The sequence below is a fragment of the Hemitrygon akajei genome, chromosome 6 (genome assembly GCF_048418815.1).
Source record: "Hemitrygon akajei chromosome 6, sHemAka1.3, whole genome shotgun sequence".
NCBI classification, from domain to species: Eukaryota; Metazoa; Chordata; class Chondrichthyes; order Myliobatiformes; family Dasyatidae; genus Hemitrygon; species Hemitrygon akajei.
Window position 1 is genome coordinate 148063064 of NC_133129.1, and position 21281 is coordinate 148084344.

The 21281-nt window shown below is 40.1% G+C and overlaps 1 protein-coding gene across 2 annotated transcripts in view; it reads right to left on the bottom strand.

Moving 5' to 3' along the window:
• The window catches only part of pde3b (phosphodiesterase 3B), a 203396-nt gene that overhangs the window by 35641 nt on the left and 146474 nt on the right, over positions 1-21281 (bottom strand). For both annotated transcript variants that reach the window (XM_073049501.1, XM_073049500.1), the window contains exons 3-4: positions 16000-16257; positions 15368-15525 (exon numbers count right to left, since the gene is read on the bottom strand). In XM_073049501.1, coding sequence (XP_072905602.1) covers positions 15368-15525; positions 16000-16257 — 416 coding nt within the window. The remainder of the gene's footprint in view (positions 1-15367; positions 15526-15999; positions 16258-21281) is intronic.

A 21281-nucleotide genomic window follows, 5' to 3' on the forward strand; every position in this document is an offset into this window, starting at 1 on the left:
CACAATTCTATTTCTTTTACCATAGCACTGGAGATGGATAGGAAATGACAAGTTAGGAAAGCATTTAATTGGAGTAAGGGGAAATATGAGGCTATCAAGCAAGAACTTGGAAGCATAAATTGGGAACAGATGCTCAGGAGATATTTCCATGGAGTTCTGCATAGGCATATTCCAATGAGATAGGAAAGGGATGGTAGGATACAGGAACCGTGGTGTACAAGGGCTGTTGTAAATCTAGTCAAGAAGAAAAGAGGAGCTTATGAAAGTTTCAGAAAAACTAGGAATGATAGAGATCTAGATTATAAGGCTAGCAGGAAGGAGCTCAAGAAAGAAATTAGGAAAGGCAGAAGGGGCCGTGAGAAGGCTTTGGTGGACAGGATTAAGGAAAACCCCAAGGCATTCTACAAGTATGTGAAGAGCAAGAGGATAAGACATGAGAGAATAGGACCAATCAAGTGTGACAGTGGGAAAATGTGTATGGAACTGGAGGAAAGAACAGAGGTACTTAGCTTCAGTGTTCACTATGGAAAAGGATCTTGGCATTTGTAGGGATGACTTACAGCAGACTGAAAAGCTTGAGCATACAGATATTAAGAAAGAGGATAAGCTGGAGCTTTTGAAAAGCATCAAGTTGGTTAAAGTCACCGAGACCAGACGAGATGTGGGAGGCGAGGGAGCAATGATCTTTGCATCATCAATGGGGACGGAAGAGGTTCCGGAGGATTAGAAGGTTGCGGATGTTGTTCCATTATTCAAGAAAGGGAGTAAAGATAACCCAGGAAATTATAGACCAGTGAGTCTTACTTCAGTGGCTGGTAAGTTGATGGAGAAGATCCTGAGAGGCAGGATTTATGAACATTTGGAGAGGCATAATATGATTAGGAATAGTCAGCATGGCTTTGCGAAAGGCAGGTCATGCCTTACGAGCCTGATTGAATTTTTTGAAGATGTGACTAAACATATTGATGAAGGAAGTGCAGTAGATGTAGTGTACAGTATATGGATTTCAGCAAGGCATTTGACAAGGTACCCCATGCAAGGCTTATTGAGAAAGTAAGGAGGCATGGGATCCAAGTGGACATTACTTTGTTGATCCAGAACTGCCTTGCTCACTGAAGGCAAAGAGTGGTTATAGACAGGTCATATTCTGCATGGAGGTCGGTCACCAGTGGTGTGCCTCAGGGATCTGTTCTGGGACCCTTACTCTTCGTGATTTTTATAAATGACCTGGATGGTAGGTCAAATATGATGACAGAATATAGTATTACTTGTAAGACTCTTGGCAGTGCGGAGGATCAGGGGGATCTTGGGGTCTAAGTCCTTAGGACACTCAGAGCTGCTGCACAGTTTGACTCTGTGGTTAAGAAAGCATACGGTGCATTGGCCTTCATCAATTGTGGGATTGAGTTTAGGAGCTGAGAGGTAATGTTGCAGCTATATAGGACCCTGGTCAGACCCCACTTGGAGTACTGCACTCAGTTCTGGTTGCCTCACTATAGAAAGGATGTGGAAACCATAGAAAGGGTGCACAGGAGATTTAGAAGAATGTTGCCTGGATTGGGGAGCATGCCTTTTGAGAATAGGTTGAGTGAACTTGGCTTTTTTTCCTTGGAGCGACGGAGGATGAGACGTGACCTCATAGAGGTGTATATGATGGCGAAAGGCATTGATTGTGTGGTTAGCCAGAGGCTTTTTCCCAGGGCTGAAATGGCTAGCACGAGAGGGCACAATTTTAAGGTGCCTGGAAGTAGGTACATAGGAGATGTCAGGGGTAAGTTGTTATTTTTAAACGCAGAGTGGTGAGTGTGTTGAATGGGCTGCCAGCGACGATGGTAGAGGCAGATAGGGTCTTTTAAGAGATTCCTGGACAGGTACATGAAGCTCAGAAAAATAGAGGACTATGGGTAAGTCTAGGTAATTTCTACGGTAAGGACGTGTTCGGCACAGCTTTGTGGGCCACAGGGCCTGTATTATGCTGTAGGTTTTCTAAGTTTCTATCATCTTGACCCTGAATCTGCCTCATTCCAACACTCACTTTCAGCCTTCTGTTCAAATATCTATACATGACTTCAACATTGTTAATACAAGCAAAACATATTTTGTACAGCTATATATTAAATATTCTGCCAAAGAAGTGTAAGAATAGTGCTCAGAATTCATCACAGCCAACATTAAAATAAAAGAGCAAATGTTGATCTGGATCTGATGATTTCGAACATTTACCCAAATAACTAGTTGCAGTGAACAGCAAAATTTAGGAGGTATCATGTTGAACATAGCAACAAAGATAGAAATCAGTGTTTCAGTAATGAATTTTGCATTTGGATCAGACTTCCCTATTCCATCATCAGACATCCATATCATGCTCTGGTGTTCCAATAATATTAAACAAAACCATAAGATTAAAATCATTGAACCTTAACCAATTTCAATTAAAATTAAACTTTTTAAAGAACAACTTCTGAAATTCGTTTAGCCAAACAAAATTAACAGTAGCAATACACATTAGAAATATCTTTCAAATGATCTCTCTTCGGAGAAATTTAACTTCACTTCACCCAATAGATTCTGAAAGTTAAGAAGCATTCATAATGGTAAACAAGCTATTTAACAATAATAAAAGTATAAAGTCTTGAAAATATTAGAAAATGAACTTCATATTTCTTATGATATTAATGCTGCCAATTTCATGAAGCAATTTTCAAATTCCAGTGTCTATGACAAAATATTCCAAAAAATAGAAAAATATTCTTCAGATTCTCTCCGGGAAAAATATTTTACTCTTCCAATTTGACAATGGATAATCTAACCCAGACTTCAAGAGAATGTAGTGAAAACAAATAGATAGCAGCATGCTGCTTGTGAATTAAAAATAAATCAGCTAAAAATGTTATATTGAAACTATAAGGTTTAATTGCAGTAGAAAATATCCCTATCAATGCTCAAACAGAAGTTGTCACAACCGACTCAAGTAGCTTGCAAAATGACCTGGACCGTATGAATGATCTATTAGTTTGCACAGTGACATTTCTCGAGGACCTCTACTACCTCAAAGCCCCTGAAAATGGGGTTGAATCCTGACCTCCGATGCTGTACAAAATTTGCACATGCCACATGTTTCCTCAGGTGCTCCCAATTTCCTTATCATATATGATTCTTTGATGGTCAGCATTGACTCTATGAGCCAAAGATTCTCTTTCTGATCTGTCCTTTATTCTCATCTCTTAAGTGCTTAAACCTCATGACCTCCATGAAATTTACCTAAAATTGAATTAAACAAGAAACACAATACTATGGCTGCAAAACAGCCAGACGTTGGATATTCTGTGATAAATGGCTTGACTCCTAGCTCCCCAACACTATAGCTGATTCCTTAAACTACCTTAGCTCAAAATCACCTTAAAAGGTGATTCTGAGCCACCTTTTGAACCTCTCAAATGCTTTTAGGTAGAAACTTCCATGACTTCCTACTAATATGAGGGGCATAGTTTAAAGGTGATTGGAGGAAAGAATCAGGGGTGTGTCAAAGGTTTTTTTAAACATAGAGAGTGGGTGTGCACAGAACATCCTGCTGGGTATAATGTTAGAGGCAGATACATTAGGGATATTTAAGAAACTCTTAGATAGGCAAATGGATGATAGAAAAATGGATAGCTATGTAGGAAGAGTGAGATAGATCTTAAAGTAGGTTAAAAGGTCAGCACGTCATGGGTCAAAGGGCCTGTACTATGCTGTAATGTTCTATGTTCAATATTAACACCTTGCAACAATAAAGAGATGTCAAGATATTCCCAAGTCAAGATTGTACAGGAACTAAGAAGAAACTTGCAGGTGCTTAGGTTCCTGTTGTCCTATTTATGTGGTGGAGTTGCAGGTTTGGGAGAAGCTGTCTGAATAGTCAAAGAGGGGAACTGCAATGCATTTTTTTTTGCTGGACTGCAGTGTTAGAGGGAATTAACATATAGGGCATGGAAGGGTAACAATCAGGCAGCATGTATTATTCTGGTTAGTGCAATGCAATAATTCTTGGAGCAGCACTCAATCAGGTAAGCAGATAACATTTTGGAGAATACACACCCTCTGACCTGATTTTGTAACCACAATATTAGTAGCTTGTCCAGTTGAGTTTACAGTTGATGGTGGTCTTCATTTTGTCTGCTGTATATTTAATATTTCAATGATATTTGAGTGCCTATGGTATTATGATACCTATAAAAAAAATTCACCCCTCTGGGAAGTCTTCATACTTTATTGTTTTACAAAATCAAATCACAGTGGATTTAATTTGGCTTTTTTAATACTGATCAATAGAAAAACGTGTGTGGGAGTGTGGTAGAGAGATTCATTGTCACAGCCATCTGTGACAATGAATTCCACAGACTTACCACCCTCTGGTTGAAGAAATTCCACCCCACCTCAGTTCTAAAGGTATATCCTTGTATACTGAGGCTCTGCCCTCTGCCCCTCAACTTCATCACAATCGGAAACATCCTTTCAACATCCACTCTATCCAGGCCTTTCAACATTCGGTAAGTTTCATTCTTCTCAACTCCAGTGAGTGCAGGCCAAAAGCCATCGAACACTCCACATATGTAAACCCATACATGCCCAGGATCATTCTCCACAAGACCATAAGATTTCGGAGCAGAAGTAGGCCATTCGGCCCATTGAGTCAGCTCCACCATTCAATCATGGGCTGATCCAATTTTTCCAGTCATCCCCACTCCCCTACCTTCACCCAATACCCTTTGATACCCTGGCTAATCAAGAACCTATCTATCTCTGCCTTAAATACACCCAATGACTTGGCCTCCACAGCCGCTCGTGGCAACAAATTCCACATATTTGCCACCCTCTGACTAAAGTAATTTCTCCACACCTCAGTTCTAAATGGACATCCTTCAATCCTGAAGTCATGCCCTCTTGTCCTAGAATCCCCTACTATGGGAAATAACTTTGCCATATCTAATCTGTTCAGGCTATGAGATCCCCCCCTCATTCTCCTGAACTCTAGGGAATACAGCTTAAGATCTGCCAGATGTTCCTCATATGGAAACCCTTTAACTCCTGGAATGATCCACGTGAATCTTCTCTGAACCCTCTCCAATGTATCCTTTCTACAATAAGCAGCCCAAAACTGCACACAATACTCCAAATGTGGTCTCACGAGTGCTTTAAGGAGCCTCAACCTCACATCCTTGCTCTTATATTTTATACCTCTAGAAATGAATGCCAACATTGTATTCGCCTTCTTCACAACCGACTCAACCTGGAGGTTAACCTTTAGGGTATCTTGCACAAAGACTCCCAAGTCCCTTTGCATCTCTGCATTGTGAATTCTCTCCCCATCTAAACAATAGTCTGCCCGTTTATTTCTTCCACCGAAGTGCATGACCATACACTTTCCAACATTGTATTTTATTTCCCACTTCTTTGCCCATTCCCCTAAACTATCCAAGTCTCTCTGCAGGCTCCCTGTTTCATCAGCACTATGTGCTCCCCCACCTATCTTTGCATCATCGGCAAAATTTAGCCACAAATCCATTAATCCCATAGTCCAAATCAATGACATACATCGCAAAAAGCAGTGGTCCCAACACCGAGCCCTGTGGAACTCCACTGGTAACCTGCAGCCAGTCAGAGTAGGATCCCTTTCTTCCCACTCTCTGTTTTCTGCCGACCAGCCAATGATCCACCAATGCTAGTAACTTCCCTGTAATTCCATAGGCTTTTATCTTGCTAAGCAGCTTCATGTGCGGCATCTTCTCAAAGGCCTTCTGAAAATTCTTGTGAATCTCCTCTGGACCCTCTCCAATGCCATCTCACAATACTCCAACTGTGGTCTGACTACACCTTATAAAGCTTCAGCATTACATCCCTGCTTTGATTTTCTAGTCATCTCAAAATAAATGCTAACATTGTATTTGCCTTCCCTGCTACAGACTCAACCTGCATGTTAATATTTAAGAGAATCTTCCACAAGTTCCTTTCCACTTCTGTTTTCTAAACTCACTCCCCATTTAGAAAATAATCTGTGCCTTTATTCCTTCTACCAAAGTGCATGACCATACACTTCCCTACACTGTATTCCACCTACCACCTCTGCCCATTCTCTTTATCTGTCAAAATCCTTCTGTAGATTCCCTGCTTCCATAACTCTACTTGCTCATCCACCTATCTTTGTATCATCCACAAAGTTGGCCACAAAGCCATCAATTCCATCATCCAGATCCTTCATTTATAACATGAAAAGTAGTGGACCCAACATTAACCCCCATAACCACTAGTCACAGGCAGCCAACTAGAAAATGCCCCCCTTTATTCCCACTCTTTGCTTTCTGCCAGTGAGCCAAACTTCTGTCCATGCTAGTGCCTTTCCTGTAATACCATGGGCTCTTAGCTTGTTAAGTTCCTCATTTACAGTACCATATCAAAGACCTCATAAAAATCGAAGTAAACAACATCCACAAACTTTCCTTTGTCTACAATGCCTGTTATTTCCTCAAAAAATTAATGCCACTGTGGGTGGTATTAGGAGTAGGTGGACCAACACTCTAAAAAGATGGTCACTACCTGCAATTTTGTGGTGGAAATGTTACTTCCTGAGCACTGGATAGATTTTGCTGAATGTAGTCATGAACTGCTGCATTTCCAAGGAATGAAGTTCTAACACACTTATCAATGAAAACTTCCACTTCAGACATTATAGAAACATATAAAACTATATAGGCCCTTTGGTCCACAAAGCTGTGCCAAACATGTCCTTACCTGAGAAATTACCTAGGGTTTACCCCATAGCCCTCTATTTTTCTGAGCTCCATGTACCTGTCCAGGAGTCTCTTAAAAGACCCTATTATATCCGCCTCTACCACCATCACCGGCAGCCCCTTCCACACACTCACCACTCTCTGCGTAAAAAACTTACCCCTGATATCTCCTCTGTACCTACTTACAAGCTGCTCTACGTGACTCTGCTTTGGACACTTTTAACTTGCACTGGACACTTATAACTTGTTTTTAACTGAGATGTGGCTATTGGGTTTTACTATTTATTGTTATGTTTATTATTTAGTGTTGCGTTTGTTATGTCATGATTGCACTGCTCCTGAGAAACGCTGTCTCATTCTGCCCTGCAGAGCTGATGTACGGTTAGAATGACAAAGTTTTTGAATCCTGAATCTTAAAACTATGCCCTCTCATGCTAGCCATTTCAGCCCTGGGAAAAAGCCTCTGACTATCCACACGATCAATACCTCTCATCATCTTATACACCTTATGACAGAAGAAAGGTCACTAAAGAAAAAGCAGAGATCATTTGGCTTATGACACAGTCCTAAGCTACTTCCAAAGTGATGTTCTGAGACAAAGATGATTGAATTCCAGCAACCACAAGCATCTTCATTGAAATGGCATTTGATTCAAACCAAATCACAATGCTTCCTTGATATTCAGGTTGACCAGGGCTTCTTGATCTCACACAAAGTCAAATGATGCTCAATGATAAGGCCAGAAAATTACACCTTATCACTGAAATTCAGCTCTTTGGTCTATGTTTGGGCTTTTGTAGCTGAGCAACACAGTGAAACCCATTCTGAATTTTGGTGATATTAATGGTAAGTGCATGCTATAATAATACTGCATAGACCAGGATTTTTATTTGTATTCAATGACTCATGCTGTTTGCTGGCCAATCCTGCCAAAAGCTTTCACAGTGCCTGCAAGATGAGTATGTGTCTGACTTAGGAACCATACTGGGAATTCAACTCAAGTCCTCTGAAGTTATTTGCTGACATTCTATTTCGTATTTGACCTGATAATGACCCTTTGTCTTCCAAAGGACACTTCAGTGACAATTACCCAACACTCACTCTCCTGAGTATCTACATGTCATGGCAGATCTCTAATTTAATGTCCTTCAAGTTTCTGTTCACCAGCAGCACCCCCTTTTCCCATTCAAGCTCTGACCAAACCGTGTCATTCTCATGACCCCACACAATGCATAAGCAGGAGGAATTAATTAATGGAGAATTAATGATGTTATTTGTTTTGAAGGCAGAGGAAATTTGATTTACTGGACTGCAAAAGCTACAGAAGAATTCACTGAAATGTGGAAAATGGCAGTGAGGAGTAAATAAAATTTACTCTATTATAGGTAGCAATGCCATGTGATGGATGGATGTACAGTCCGCCCTCCTTATCCGCGGGTTCCGCATGCGCAGATTCAACCAACCACGGATCAGGAAAACCCAGAAGTTGAGCACTGTTCACCTTGCGTCTCGTTCATTCGCTACTTGTGCTGTGGGCAAGAGGAAGGAGTTTAAGGCTAGTAAGGAATGGCTGGCTAGCTATGTAAAATGCTACAACCTCAAGAACTTAAAGATCATGGGAGAATTGGGATCGGCTGATGCCAAGCGTTCCCAGAAAATCTATGATGGTCACGTCTGTACTGAACGTGTACAGACTTTTTTCTTGTCATTATTCCCCAAACAATACAATATAACAACTATTTACATAGCATTTACATTGTATTAGGTATTATAAGTAATCTAGAGATGATTTAAAGTCTACGTGAGGATGTGCATCGGTTATATGAAAATACTACACTATTTTATATAAGGGACTTGAGCATCTGCGTTTTTTGGTATCCGCAGGGGGTCCCGCAACCAATCCCCCATGGATAAGGAGGGCCAACTGTACTCTGGACCAAGACATGGCTTAAGGTGGTCAGTTCTGGATCTTTAACATTTTCAAATTTTAGAAATTAACAAGATAGAGGGAGCAACATTTTAAATGCTGCAAATTTTATAGAACTTGAAATGTAATAATTGGAATGAGAGTATCTATGGACTACAACATTGTTAACTCTGGTGAAATGTGAAATCATGCACTCAGGGATGAGAAATATGGAAAGACAATACCTCAAATTTCAGTTTTATAGTGCTCATTTTGCCTGAAGATTCCATATTTGACATTGAAATATTGCTATTCTCATGTTTAGGCTGCCATTTTGCACTGGAATACGAGCTGTGTGAGATGACATCATTCTATATTGAAGCCTTGCCTAAGAATGTTACAAAGAACACGCATCATGGGTTTTCCATTGAAGAGACCATGTTTTGATATGCTATTTAAAGAGAATGACCTGCAGCAAGCCCCAGACTAGCCCTGAGAATATGACCCACCTAACCTACCTAATTGAACTGACTACCCACCATCCCAACAATATCTTCCACCTGCACTCATCACAGCCAGGTTCATTTACTTATAATCCATAACCCAATTGCTGGTTTACCTACTCTGGCTCTAATCAAACCTTCAGCACCTGCCTGTATTCACCCCATCCTCCAATCCAACCCTGGATCAGGAATTGCCAGATTTTCCTCTGATACTAAAAAATTTTGCAGCAGCACATTTGAAGGAGACCTGACGGAAATTTATTAACTTGAAAGACAAAAATAGGGTAGACACCATTATGTCCTACTGTAGCTTCCCAGTAACCCCACCTTGATTTTATCTAATGAATGTAGTTGATCTTAGGTTAATCAATATAATAAAGTCTTAAGGATTCTGTTTTGTTTCATCAATATATTAAAGAAAATTATTATGGTCAGTTAACCATTTTTACAGATGGATCAAAAGGTAATTTAACTGGGGATGTTGGTGTGGCTGCTTTTCTGCCTGAATTACAGGTAACTATAACCAAAACAATTTATTAACCATTTATCAGTACATACAAAATGATGCATCATTTTGGGCTTACTGTGGTGGGAGGAAATTTGTCCATCCAAAGTTGTAATTTATGCATATTCCTTTTCAGTTTTGATGAGTCTTAAAACAGGTCATTCTAGCAGTCAGCCAGAATTTACTGTTGGAAGTTCATCAAACATTTTGTATATATTGGTTTATATGTTTGCTTCTTATGGGTCCCTGCACACAGAAGTGTTAAGTGCTGTCAGTTGTGCTGTGAGGATTACATTCCTTGACTTCTCTAGTGCCTTTAACACCATCCAGCCCAAGATCTTAAAGCACAAACTAACGGAGATGGGAGTAGACTCTCACATGGTGGATTGGATAGTGGACTACTTGACAGATAGACCTCAGTATGTGCGGTTGGGAGACTGTAGGTCTGACACAGTGGTCAGCAGCACAGGAGCGCCACAGGGAACCGTACTCTCTCCGGTCCTGTTCACCCTGTACACATCTGACTTCCAATATAACTCGGAGTCCTGCCATGTGCAGAAGTTCGCTGATGACACGGCCATAGTGGGGTGTGTCAGGAATGGACAGGAGGAGGAGTATAGGAAACTGATACAGGACTTTGTGATATGGTGCAACTCAAACTACCTGCGTCTCAATGTCACCAAGACCAAGGAGATGGTGGTGGACTTTAGGAGATCTAGGCCTCATATGGAGCCAGTGATCATTAATGGAGAATGTGTGGAGCAGGTTAAGACCTACAAGTATCTGGGAGTACAGTTGGACGAGAAGCTAGACTGGACTGCCAACACAGATGCCTTGTGCAGGAAGGCACAGAGTCGACTGTACTTCCTTAGAAGGTTGGCGTCATTCAATGTCTGCAGTGAGATGCTGAAGATGTTCTATAGGTCAGTTGTTGAGAGCGCCCTCTTCTTTGTGGTGGCGTGTTGGGGAGGAAGCATTAAGAAGAAGGACGCCTCACGTCTTAATAAGCTGATAAGGAAGGCGGGCTCTGTCGTGGGCAAAGTACTGGAGAGTTTAACATCGGTAGCTGAGCGAAGGGCGCTGAGTAGGCTACGGTCAATTATGGAAAACCCTGAACATCCTCTACATAGCACCATCCAGAGACAGAGAAGCAGTTTCAGCGACAGGTTACTGTCGATGCAATGCTCCTCAGACAGGATGAAGAGGTCAATACTCCCCAATGCCATTAGGCTTTACAATTCAACTGCCAGGACTTAAGAACTTTTTTTTTTAAAGCTATTATTAATGCTTTTTGAGTTAGTGATTTAGATGCATATCATATTATTACTGAGTTAAGTATTGTATGTAATGAGTTTTTGCTACAACAAGTGTATGGGACATTGGAAAAAATGTTGAATTTCCCCATGGGGATGAATAAAGTATCTATCTATCTATCTATCTATCTATCTATCTATCTAAGTGGGTAACACAAATGAATCTGAAGATGCTGGAAATAAATAAAAACACAAAATGCTGGCAGAACTCAGCAGGCCAGACAGCATCTATGGGAGGAGGTAGTGACGACGTTTTGGGCCGAAACGTCGTCACTACCTCCTCCCATAGATGCTGTCTGGCCTGCTGAGTTCTGCCAGCATTTTGTGTTAAGTGGGTTGATTGCTTAGCTAAAAAGGCTGTTAAAAGGTAAGCAGTGGATATAGCAAATCAGAAGCTAAGGGGTTGGTAGGGTGAAGAATTAGGGATTTATGGCAAAACTTGTGGGATAATGGGCATAAGAGGAGACAACTTAAGAGAATACATAAAACTTCTGGGTTTATAGGAGAAGGGGGTAAAACAAGGAAAGGAATTATTTCGACACTCCTTTGAATTGAGCACATCATTATTTCTTATATCTTGTTGGAAAACATCATTCTGGGTTGTGTAGGATTTGTCATCATTGTGAAACAGTTGAACATATACTATTACAGTGTGAAGCATGTAAGGTTGAAAGAAATCAAATGCAGACACCATTACAATTTTTGGGGTTGGTAGGTTTCATTTAAAAACGTTCTTAAGCTATGGGAGTAACTCTAACTTAATTCACAGAATGGTCTTTCATTACTTACAATCTATAGGGCTTTTGGGGTAATTTAGCTTACATTTGAAAGAGAAGTAGATAGCCCCACCCCACCCCCTCGCAGAGTTCTCTCCACCATTCTCCAGTCCAGTTGATGGCAGTAATGCACCTTTAATTTGGACTGCTGACCACTATTAAAAAGTCAGAAGAAGAAGAAGAAATACGGTAGAAGTCAAACCTTTTGGACCAAGAATAGAAATGTCATGTACTAAAGAACATGCATTAAAGGTGAGCGAAGGTAAGTTTAAAAATAAGTGCAGGGCAAGTACTTTTGTGAAGAGTGGTAGGTGCCTGAAATCAGCTGCTTGAGGTAGTAGTGTAAGCAGATACGATATTGGTGGTTAAGAGGTTTTTAAGATTAGCATGTGACAATGCAGGGAATGGAGGGATATTGATCAAGTGCAGGCAGAAGAGATTTAGTTTAATTTGGCAATGCGTTCAGCACTATGTTCAGTTATTAAAAAGATTATCATTAGTTATGTAATAAACTACAAATCAGATTCCAAATTATCAGCATAAGACCTAAAAGTGAGGAGAGAAATTATCAACACAAGAAATTCTGAAGATACTGGAAATTTTGAGCAACACACACACAATGCTTGAGGAAGTCACCACGTCAGGCAGCATTCATGGAAGGGAACATTTTGAATCAAAACCTTTCATCAGGACAAGGAAGGAGACAGAAGCCAGAATACGGTGGTGTGGGAAGGGGAAGGAGTACAAGGAGGCAGGTGATAGATGACACCAACTGACGGTGAAGGTATATGGGTGGGGGAGGGGTGATGAAGTAAGAAGATAGGAGGGGATAGATGGCAGAGGTGAAGAAGGAGGAATCTAATAGGAGAGGACAGTGGACCATGAAAAATAAGGAAGGAGAAGGAGAACCAGAGCAAGGTTCAGAAGGCAGGTGAGAAGGGGTGAGAGGGTAACCAGAATGGGAATGGGAAAAGAAAGGAGGGGAGGGAGAGGGCAACAATGATGAGAAGGCAGTGTACAGAGAGGAGATGCAGCATCTTGTGGAATGGTGTGAGCACAACAACTTGAGTCTCAATATGGACAAGACTAAAAAGATGATTGTGGAATTTAAGAAGGTGCAGGCTAATCACTCCTCACTGTACATAAATAGCTCCTCCATGGAGAGAGTTAGGAGCACCAAGTTTCTGGTAGTGCACATAATGGATAATCTCATTTGGTCCCTCAACGCCATCTTTTTTTGGTCAAGAAAGTACAGCAGTGTCTCCACTTCCTGAGGAGATGGAGGCAAGTGATGCTACCCAAACCCCATTCTGATCAATTTTTAGAGGATTGAGTGTGCCATTGAACATCATTGAGTGTGTCCTGATCAGCTGCAACATCACTGTAAGAGACGAGAATTGCAAGGCATCTGACCATAAGATCCTACGGAGGATCGCAAGGATTACTTAAAGGATCATCAGGGTCTCTCTTCCACCCATCTGCGATATTTATCAGGAGCGCTATGTACTCAGTGTCCTTAGCATTGTCAAGGGTTCCTCCCATCCATCCCCATTACCGTTGGAGATAGTAGAAGTTATGGCAAATGATATGGAAGCTAGTGAGGTAGACAAGAGTAACTCTATCCCTATTATGAGAGCAGGAAGATGAGGTGAGGACAAATATGTGGGAAATGGAGGAGATGTGAATGAGGCAGCATTGAAAGTATTGGAAGGAAAATCCCATTGTTTGAAAAAAAAAAGAACATTTCAATGTTCTAGAATGGAAAGCCTCAACCATCTGAGAACAGATGTGGCGGAGACAGAAGAACTGAGAGAAGGCTACAGGATTTTTACAAGTGAAAGGATGGGAAGAACTATATTCAAGATAAATGTGAGACTTAAGAACATAAGAACATAAGAGATAGGAGCAGGAGTAGGCCAATCGGCCCCTCAAGCCTGCTCCGCCATTCAACAAGATCATGGCTGATTCAATCTTAACTCTAGTTTTCACCAAATCCCACAAGGCAACAGTGCCAACCAACAGGGCACCATGCCGCCCATTTTATTTTATTATTCATCCCGCCCAAACCCATGTGATCACCCAGTGAAAAAAAAACGAGTTGCCAATTGAGGAGAAAAAATCTGGAAAATTCCTCTCCGACTCATCCAGGCTATCGAAAACTGGACCAGGAGATCACATGGCTGATCTAAACCTAGCCTCATGTCCACTTACCTGCTCACTCACCGTATCCCCAATGCCATTTTTATCCAGGAAAATGTCTATCTCCGTTTTGAATTTATTGAGTGTAGTAGCTTCCACAGCTCTCTGGGGCAGTAAATTCCACAGCCCCACTACCCTCTGAGTGAAGAAATTTCTCCGCATCTCAGTCCTGGAACGGCATCCCCTTATTTTAAGATTATGCCCCCTAGTCCTAGTTTCACCCATCATTGGGAACATTCTCCCCGCATCCACCCGATCAAGCCCCTTCACAATCTTATATGTTTCAATAAGATCGCCTCTCATTCTTCGGAACTCCAATGAGTAGAGTCCCAATCTACTCAACCTCTCATCATACATCAACCCACCCATCCCCGGAATTAACCTAGTGAACCTTCTCTGCACTTACTGGATTTATAAATGATATCAGTGAATAGCCTGGCTCCAATGATGGAAACAGAGAGATTAAGGAAGCAGAGAGAGTGTCAGAGATGAACTAAGTAGATTTGAAGGCATGGTGGTAGTTGGAGGCATAGTTGATGAAATTGACAAGCATAGCATGGGTGCAGGAAGCAGTATCAATGCAGACATCAATGTAGCGGAGGAAAAGTTGGGAAGCATTACCAATGTAGGCTTGGCATATAGACTGTTCCACATAGCCACAAAAAGGGAAGCATAGCTGGGACCCATGTGAGTGTCCATGGGTACACCTCTAGTTGGGAGAAAGCAGAAGGAGCCAAAACAGAAATTGTTGAGAGTAAGAACAATTTCTGCTAGTTGAAGGAGGGTGGTGGTGGAGGGGAACTGGTTAGGTCTGTTGTCAAGGAAGAAGTGAGAGCTTTAAGGCCTTCCTGATGAGGGGATACAAGTGTCTAGGGACTGGATGTCAATAGAGAAAGTAAGGCGATTGGGGCTAGGGAACTGAAAGCTATTTAAGTGATGAAGTGTCACAGATGTAGGTATAATGGAACTGAACCAAGAGGAACAAAATGAAACTGTGGTATGCAGACATGAGAAAAATCCTTTTTACTTTATAATGATAAGGAATATAATGCTTGTAACAATGAAAGAGACCATGTTCCTAAGAAATGATGAAAAGTGTACTAAACAAGTACTTGAAAAACATAAAAGGTTAAGGACAGAAAAAATAGCCACATGGATCTTACCAGTTCTCTCTTTCGAAATGTCAGCCAATATAGAAAAGAAAATACGGTAGGTACCTCTTTGTGGTATGTACCTTTAACATTGCAGAGCAACAACTTCCAGAAAGGTTAACTGCAAGTTTCGTAATGGTTGGCAGAGCTGTTCAAACCAACCACTGGTTTCGTGCAATTCACAACTTGTGGTATCACTTTCTTGCCATACATTATTGGACATCAAAAATAGTATGTATTAAATTACCTCACTGAACCACTCTCTGGGTATGGTTTTATTCCATTGTTCCGATCCCATCTAAGAGGAGCAGGCTCCATTGTTGGCAAGCCAGTTGCTGATGTGGTGGTTGTCCATGTTCCTGTATTTCTTCTTAGCTGGCCAGTTGGTAGACTTCTTCTCAAACGCTAATTGAAAGATAAGTGATGTTAACAATCCAATGGACTTAGTCACAACTCCAATTTTTTTGGAGATATAGTTGTATCATGGATCAGCAGGATACAGAATTGAGGTGAGTGAGCAAAATCTAACAACTTACTAAACAGGACAGATAGAAAACTTGGAGACAGTTATTTCTAGGCAGCTTTTGATAAAATTAAATTGCTAAGAGAGGTATAGCAGGAAAAAAAATTAAAACTGAACTCTCCCAAGAAAAATTTATGAAACTGAATCTGTAAATGTGCATCAAAACATCTACATGATTAACAATAACAACATACAACAAGATTTAAATGATAATTCAGGAAAATAAAGTCAGAAATCCTAGCAAATTCCATGTACTTTTTCAAAGGTTACAATTACAGGCACCTATTATACAACAATAATATTCATAACAATGTAATGTAGTTTATACTCGAACTCTTTAATTAAGTTTTTCTAACCTTTGGAAAAATTCTTTCCCCTTTATCCGAAGAGTCCTCCATTTCTGAACAGGTGTAAGAGTCGGAGAATGATGTAAGAGGATTCACTCTTGGCCTGTGTGTATTAGAATACGTGAGCTGGGATGCAATTAGACTGCTGATAGTTCGCAGAGATGAAGTGATATTGGAAGGGACTGATGGGTCAGCAAGAAGGTCTGTAACCAAGCTCTGTGCCTCACCCATAACAGCAAGATCCACTCCACAGCCATTACTAGAATTCTGTGGCAAGAACAAAGAAAAGATTTTCATAGTACATTTTTACACAATTTACTACTTTCAGGGCATGTAAAATTTCAATGTACTGTAATAGTTACTTTTCTCCAATATAAATATATCTGGATCTTGCTGAAAGTTATTTGAATTTGCAACGTACATTAGTCCAAAGCAGTCCTATTTTTCTAGAGCTCATTTGAAGATGTATATGATTTTAATTAATTCAGGATGTATCGAGTTCAGGGGTTCCCAATCTTGGGTGCATGGACTCTTTGCTTAATGATATTGGTCCATGGCATATAAAAGGCTGGGAACCCCTGATCTAAGTGCTTCACAGTCAAATAGTTAACACTGTTAACCTGAAAACTCTTCTAATACAGGTATTTTTCCCAAAGCAAAAAATCTCACAAGTAGCTACAAGATACATAACTGATTAATTTCAAATAAATATTGCTCTTTCCTTCTTTAAATATGGACTGGAAACCAGGAAAGACCTCACAAACACAAGGTTCTGCAGATGCTAGAAATCCAGAGTAACACATACAAAACACCGGAGAAACTCAGCAGTTCAGAGAGCATCTATGGAAAGGAATTACACAGTTGACATTTCAGGCCATGACTCTTCATCAGGACTGGGCCTGTTCATCAGCCCAGTCTTGATGAAGGGTCTTGGTCCCAAACGTCATCTGTTTATTCCCTTCCAGACACACTGAACAACATTAATGACAATAAGCAATTAGTATTATCACACATATCAAAAACTATTAATTCACATGCCAGTTTATTCATTTCAAAAACTGAGAGCAATTTCAAAACAACACGTATTAAAATAATTCCCAAATCACGCAGTCCCCAAATTGCAATGACTGCAAAATCCAAGTTCCCATTATTCTACCATGAAATTAACAGAAACTTTTGGGATTCGCCTAAGTGCAATTAAATAAAACAATACAATCCCAAAGTTGCAGATCACAATTCCTTTGAGAATCTACATCTCTGAACAAGCTCCAAGCATGGTTGAAAGTATGTATATTTTTAAGAACATAATCATATTAAGTGCTTTGGGTGGCTTTGAGCTGCATTATATAAATTAAAACTGCTGTTATCGTCAAAGATCTCTGCCACTGAGAAGGACAAAGACAGCAAGTGTATGGGAACACTACATCCTATAGATTACCCTCTGAGCCACACACATTCATCAATTGATATATCACTAATTTCCCTTCCCCCATCCCCACCACCACCCATGTCACAGGGTCGAAATACTAAAGTTTCCTTTCTCATTGTACTGTGGGAAACTGCCTCAGAAAGATGGTAGCACTTGAAGGTGCTGGTTCACCATCAACTTTGCAACAATTAGGGATGGGCAACAAAAATGCTGATCTGTTCAGGCAATTATCATAAAATTGAGGCTTGTTCTCAAGATGATTTGATTGACAGTATTATAAACTGCAACAGACAGACATACTTTATTGATCCCGAGGGAAACTGGGTTTTGTTACAGTCGCACCAGCCAAGAATAGTGTAGAAATATAGCAATATAAAACATAAATAATTAAATAATAATAAGTTAATTATGCCAAGTGGAAATAAGTCCAGGACCAGCCTATTGGCTCAGGGTGTCTGACACTCTGAGGGAGGACTTGTAAAGTTTGATAGCCACAGGCAGGAATGACTTCCTATGACGCTTAGTGTTGCATCTCGGTACAATGAGTCTCTGGCTAAGTGTATTCCTGTGCCTAAACAGTACATTTTGGAGTGGATGGGAGACATTGTCCAAAATGGCATGCAACTTGGACAGCATCCTCTTTTCAGACACCACCATCAGTGAGTCCAGTTGCACCCCCACAACATCACTGGCCTTATGAATAAGTTTGTTGATTCTGTTGGTGTCTGCTACCCTCAGCCTGCTGCCCCAGCACACAACAGCAAACATGTTAGCACTGGCCACCACAGACTCGTAGAACATCCTCAGCATCGTCTGGCAGATGTTAAAGGACCTCAGTCTCCTCAGGAAGTAGAGACGGCTCTGACCCTTCTTGTAGACAGCCTCAGTGTTCTTTAACCAGTCCAGTGTATTGTCAATTCGTATCCCCAGGTTTTTGTAATCCTCCACCATGTCCACACTGACCCCTTGGATGGAAACAGGGGTCACCGGTGCCTTAGCCCTCCTCAGGTCCACCACCAGCTCCTTATAGTCTTTTTCACATTAAGCTGCAGATGTTTCTCGTCACACCATGTGACAAAGTTTCCCACCGCAGCCCTGTACTCTGCCTCATCTCCCTTGCTGATGCATCCAACTATGGCAGAGTCATCAAAGAACATCAGAAAATATGTACACCTCTAAGAGTACAGTACCCAATATGAAATACAGTTGTTCCAATCTACTGTTAATGGAAGTAGCTGACCCAAGGAAAAGAAAACAATGGACATTATTCCTGGACACACAATGCCATTTGCTGATGCAAAAGATTCTGCTATGGTTCATTTGGGTCATGAATTACTGTTATTTTTAATTATTCTTTCAGCTTAACTTGTTTTAGATGTTCCCTTGTATTATTCCTTTCCCTTGTTTGCACATATTCTAACCACACATTAATTATGACACAAAATTGTTTTCTTACTACTGAAAAGGCAAGCAAGTGAACAGAATTTACAGGCTTAGTATCGCAGCATCTATACATTCAAGAACAAACTGAACAAAAAGTCTGTCACAAAGGGCGAGGTAAACCTGGCCCTATACAGCATCAAAGAAATTCTCTTTTTGGTAAGAAATAGAAATAAAAGCAATGGGCTCAGAAGAGCAATACATCAAAGGTGAAATATTCTGGAGCAGACATCACAGAATTAAACAGAAGATACATGCAGGAACACTTCAGGAAATGGAAAATTATAAAGTTATTGCTGAAGTACAACCGATGATGCAATTTAAATAACATTAACTTTGTGCCCTTCAGGCTGTAAATCATAATTGATGATTATGTAGATATTTCTATACCAGTAATTTAAATCAAATATCTAACATTACACTCAATTTCATTTTGCCTTTGCAGCTTCAGAATTGAGATGAAACTCAAGAGTGTTATTTGCACACAGTGAATATGTATCAGAAAGAACAAAAAAATCTAATTTACAATACAGAATCTGTACTTATCACTAACAGCTGAACAACTGAAAGATATATGACAAGGGAGACAAATTAGCATATCACTGATGCAGCTTCATTTTAAGCTTCAAAATAAATGCAGGGCTTTTGTCATTTATTTGTAAACTAAGTTGTCCAATACTTCAGAAGCCAGGCCTAGCTATCATGATTTAAAGAACAGGGAGGAAGTTACTAGCTCATACATTGCCATTAAAATAATGGTAAATCTAACAGCATTAATTTAGTTATGCAAAATAATCCAGCTACTTCTGTCCAGGAAGCCATGCTTTCTCATAGGTTTTGTGAAAACTAAGCCTACAATGTATGCTTTACCACTAAGATGCATTGAAAAGCACAAGGTTGCTCTACTAGCATAGTTAAACTGAACTAAATTTGCAATGAAGATTATGGTTGTTTTGAAATAATACAGAATGTGGCATTTAAAGTCATCCACATAAAATTAAACTTGCATTTGCAGCAAAATATACTATGATATGCTATAAATTACTGCCCACAAACTCCTGCACTTTGAGATAATGGAATGCTTTTTGCTGTAAATATTCTGAATATCTTTAAAGTGCAAAATTTTAAAATCATCTTACCTTTCCAATCCTCTATTTTGTTTCATAATTTCAATTTTCTTTTCCTCTATTTTCGATTTCCTTTTCCTCTCTTTCTTATTGTTGGCGTTGAACCCACCAACTCTACATTTCATTTCTTTCTCAGTTTTTGTGCTACTTCACAGAAACTGAGGAAATGCAATTCTGTTTCCTGCTTTCTGTTTCTTGGTTTCCTGTATGTCAGCTGGGATGGACAGCTCAAACAATTTGACTGCATCGTAGCTGTTGAACGGCATGAACCATCTAGGCCTGCAGGTAACCAGTCGACACACAATATGTTGCTTTGTGGGCAGTTTTCTTTAGCCAGCTGTGAACTAAATTCACATCAGCTAATTTTCACAGAGAAAAAAATATTTTCTGTGAAAAATAGCTGGTGTGGATTTAGTTTACTCATGACAGAACAGTATAACATACAGTATATTAAGATGTGATTGAGTTAAAAGACAATGGGACTTCCAGCCTATTGGGATGACCATACTTGGTGCCTAAAATTGCCAGCCCCACACATTTGCATTTGTTTGGCCCAGATGTTCAGAATGTCTCTCTTTGGTCTTTTGTACCTTGAAGTTCATGATCCAGTCTGGGTAGCAACAGGGCCTTGGGCAGCCTCGAAAAGAGGCACTGCTCCAAAACTGATGACAACTCCTAGCAAATTTTAATATATCAAACAATGAAATACTTAAATACAATTGAGGCAAAATTAATAAAGTGTGAAAAGATTTTTAAATCATAAGAACATATAAAACACATAATAAATTTGATTAATTATCCCAAAGTAAAAAAAAAATAATAATCTACCTTTAACTAAAATAACTTGACTTTTAGCTCTAAAATCTGTCTCCTACAAGCCCTGTTAAAATCAATGGGGTTTCAAATTCAAATTATATACAAGATGTAACCTTGCTCAGGACCAAACTGCTGATTCTCTAATGTAATGCTGGACAACAAAGAAGTCTGTACATGCTCAAACAATAAGTACTGGAGAGAGAACTTTTGGGTTTTCCCGATCCACAGTTGGTTGAGTCCACGCATGCAGAACCTGTGGATAAGGAGGGCCGACTGTGTGAATCAAAGCACTGAAACCTAATAGGGTTGTTCTGAATTCTCAAATCTCTGTTTCAAATAACACACTGCACCTAATGCCTGCAATTTTACAACTTTGAAAGACAATAAATGTAACTGAACAAAATCCAAAGAACATTTGATCAAAGTCTAATAGTTTACAGAAAATAAACACAGCATGCTAGATTCAATGTTTCAAACCA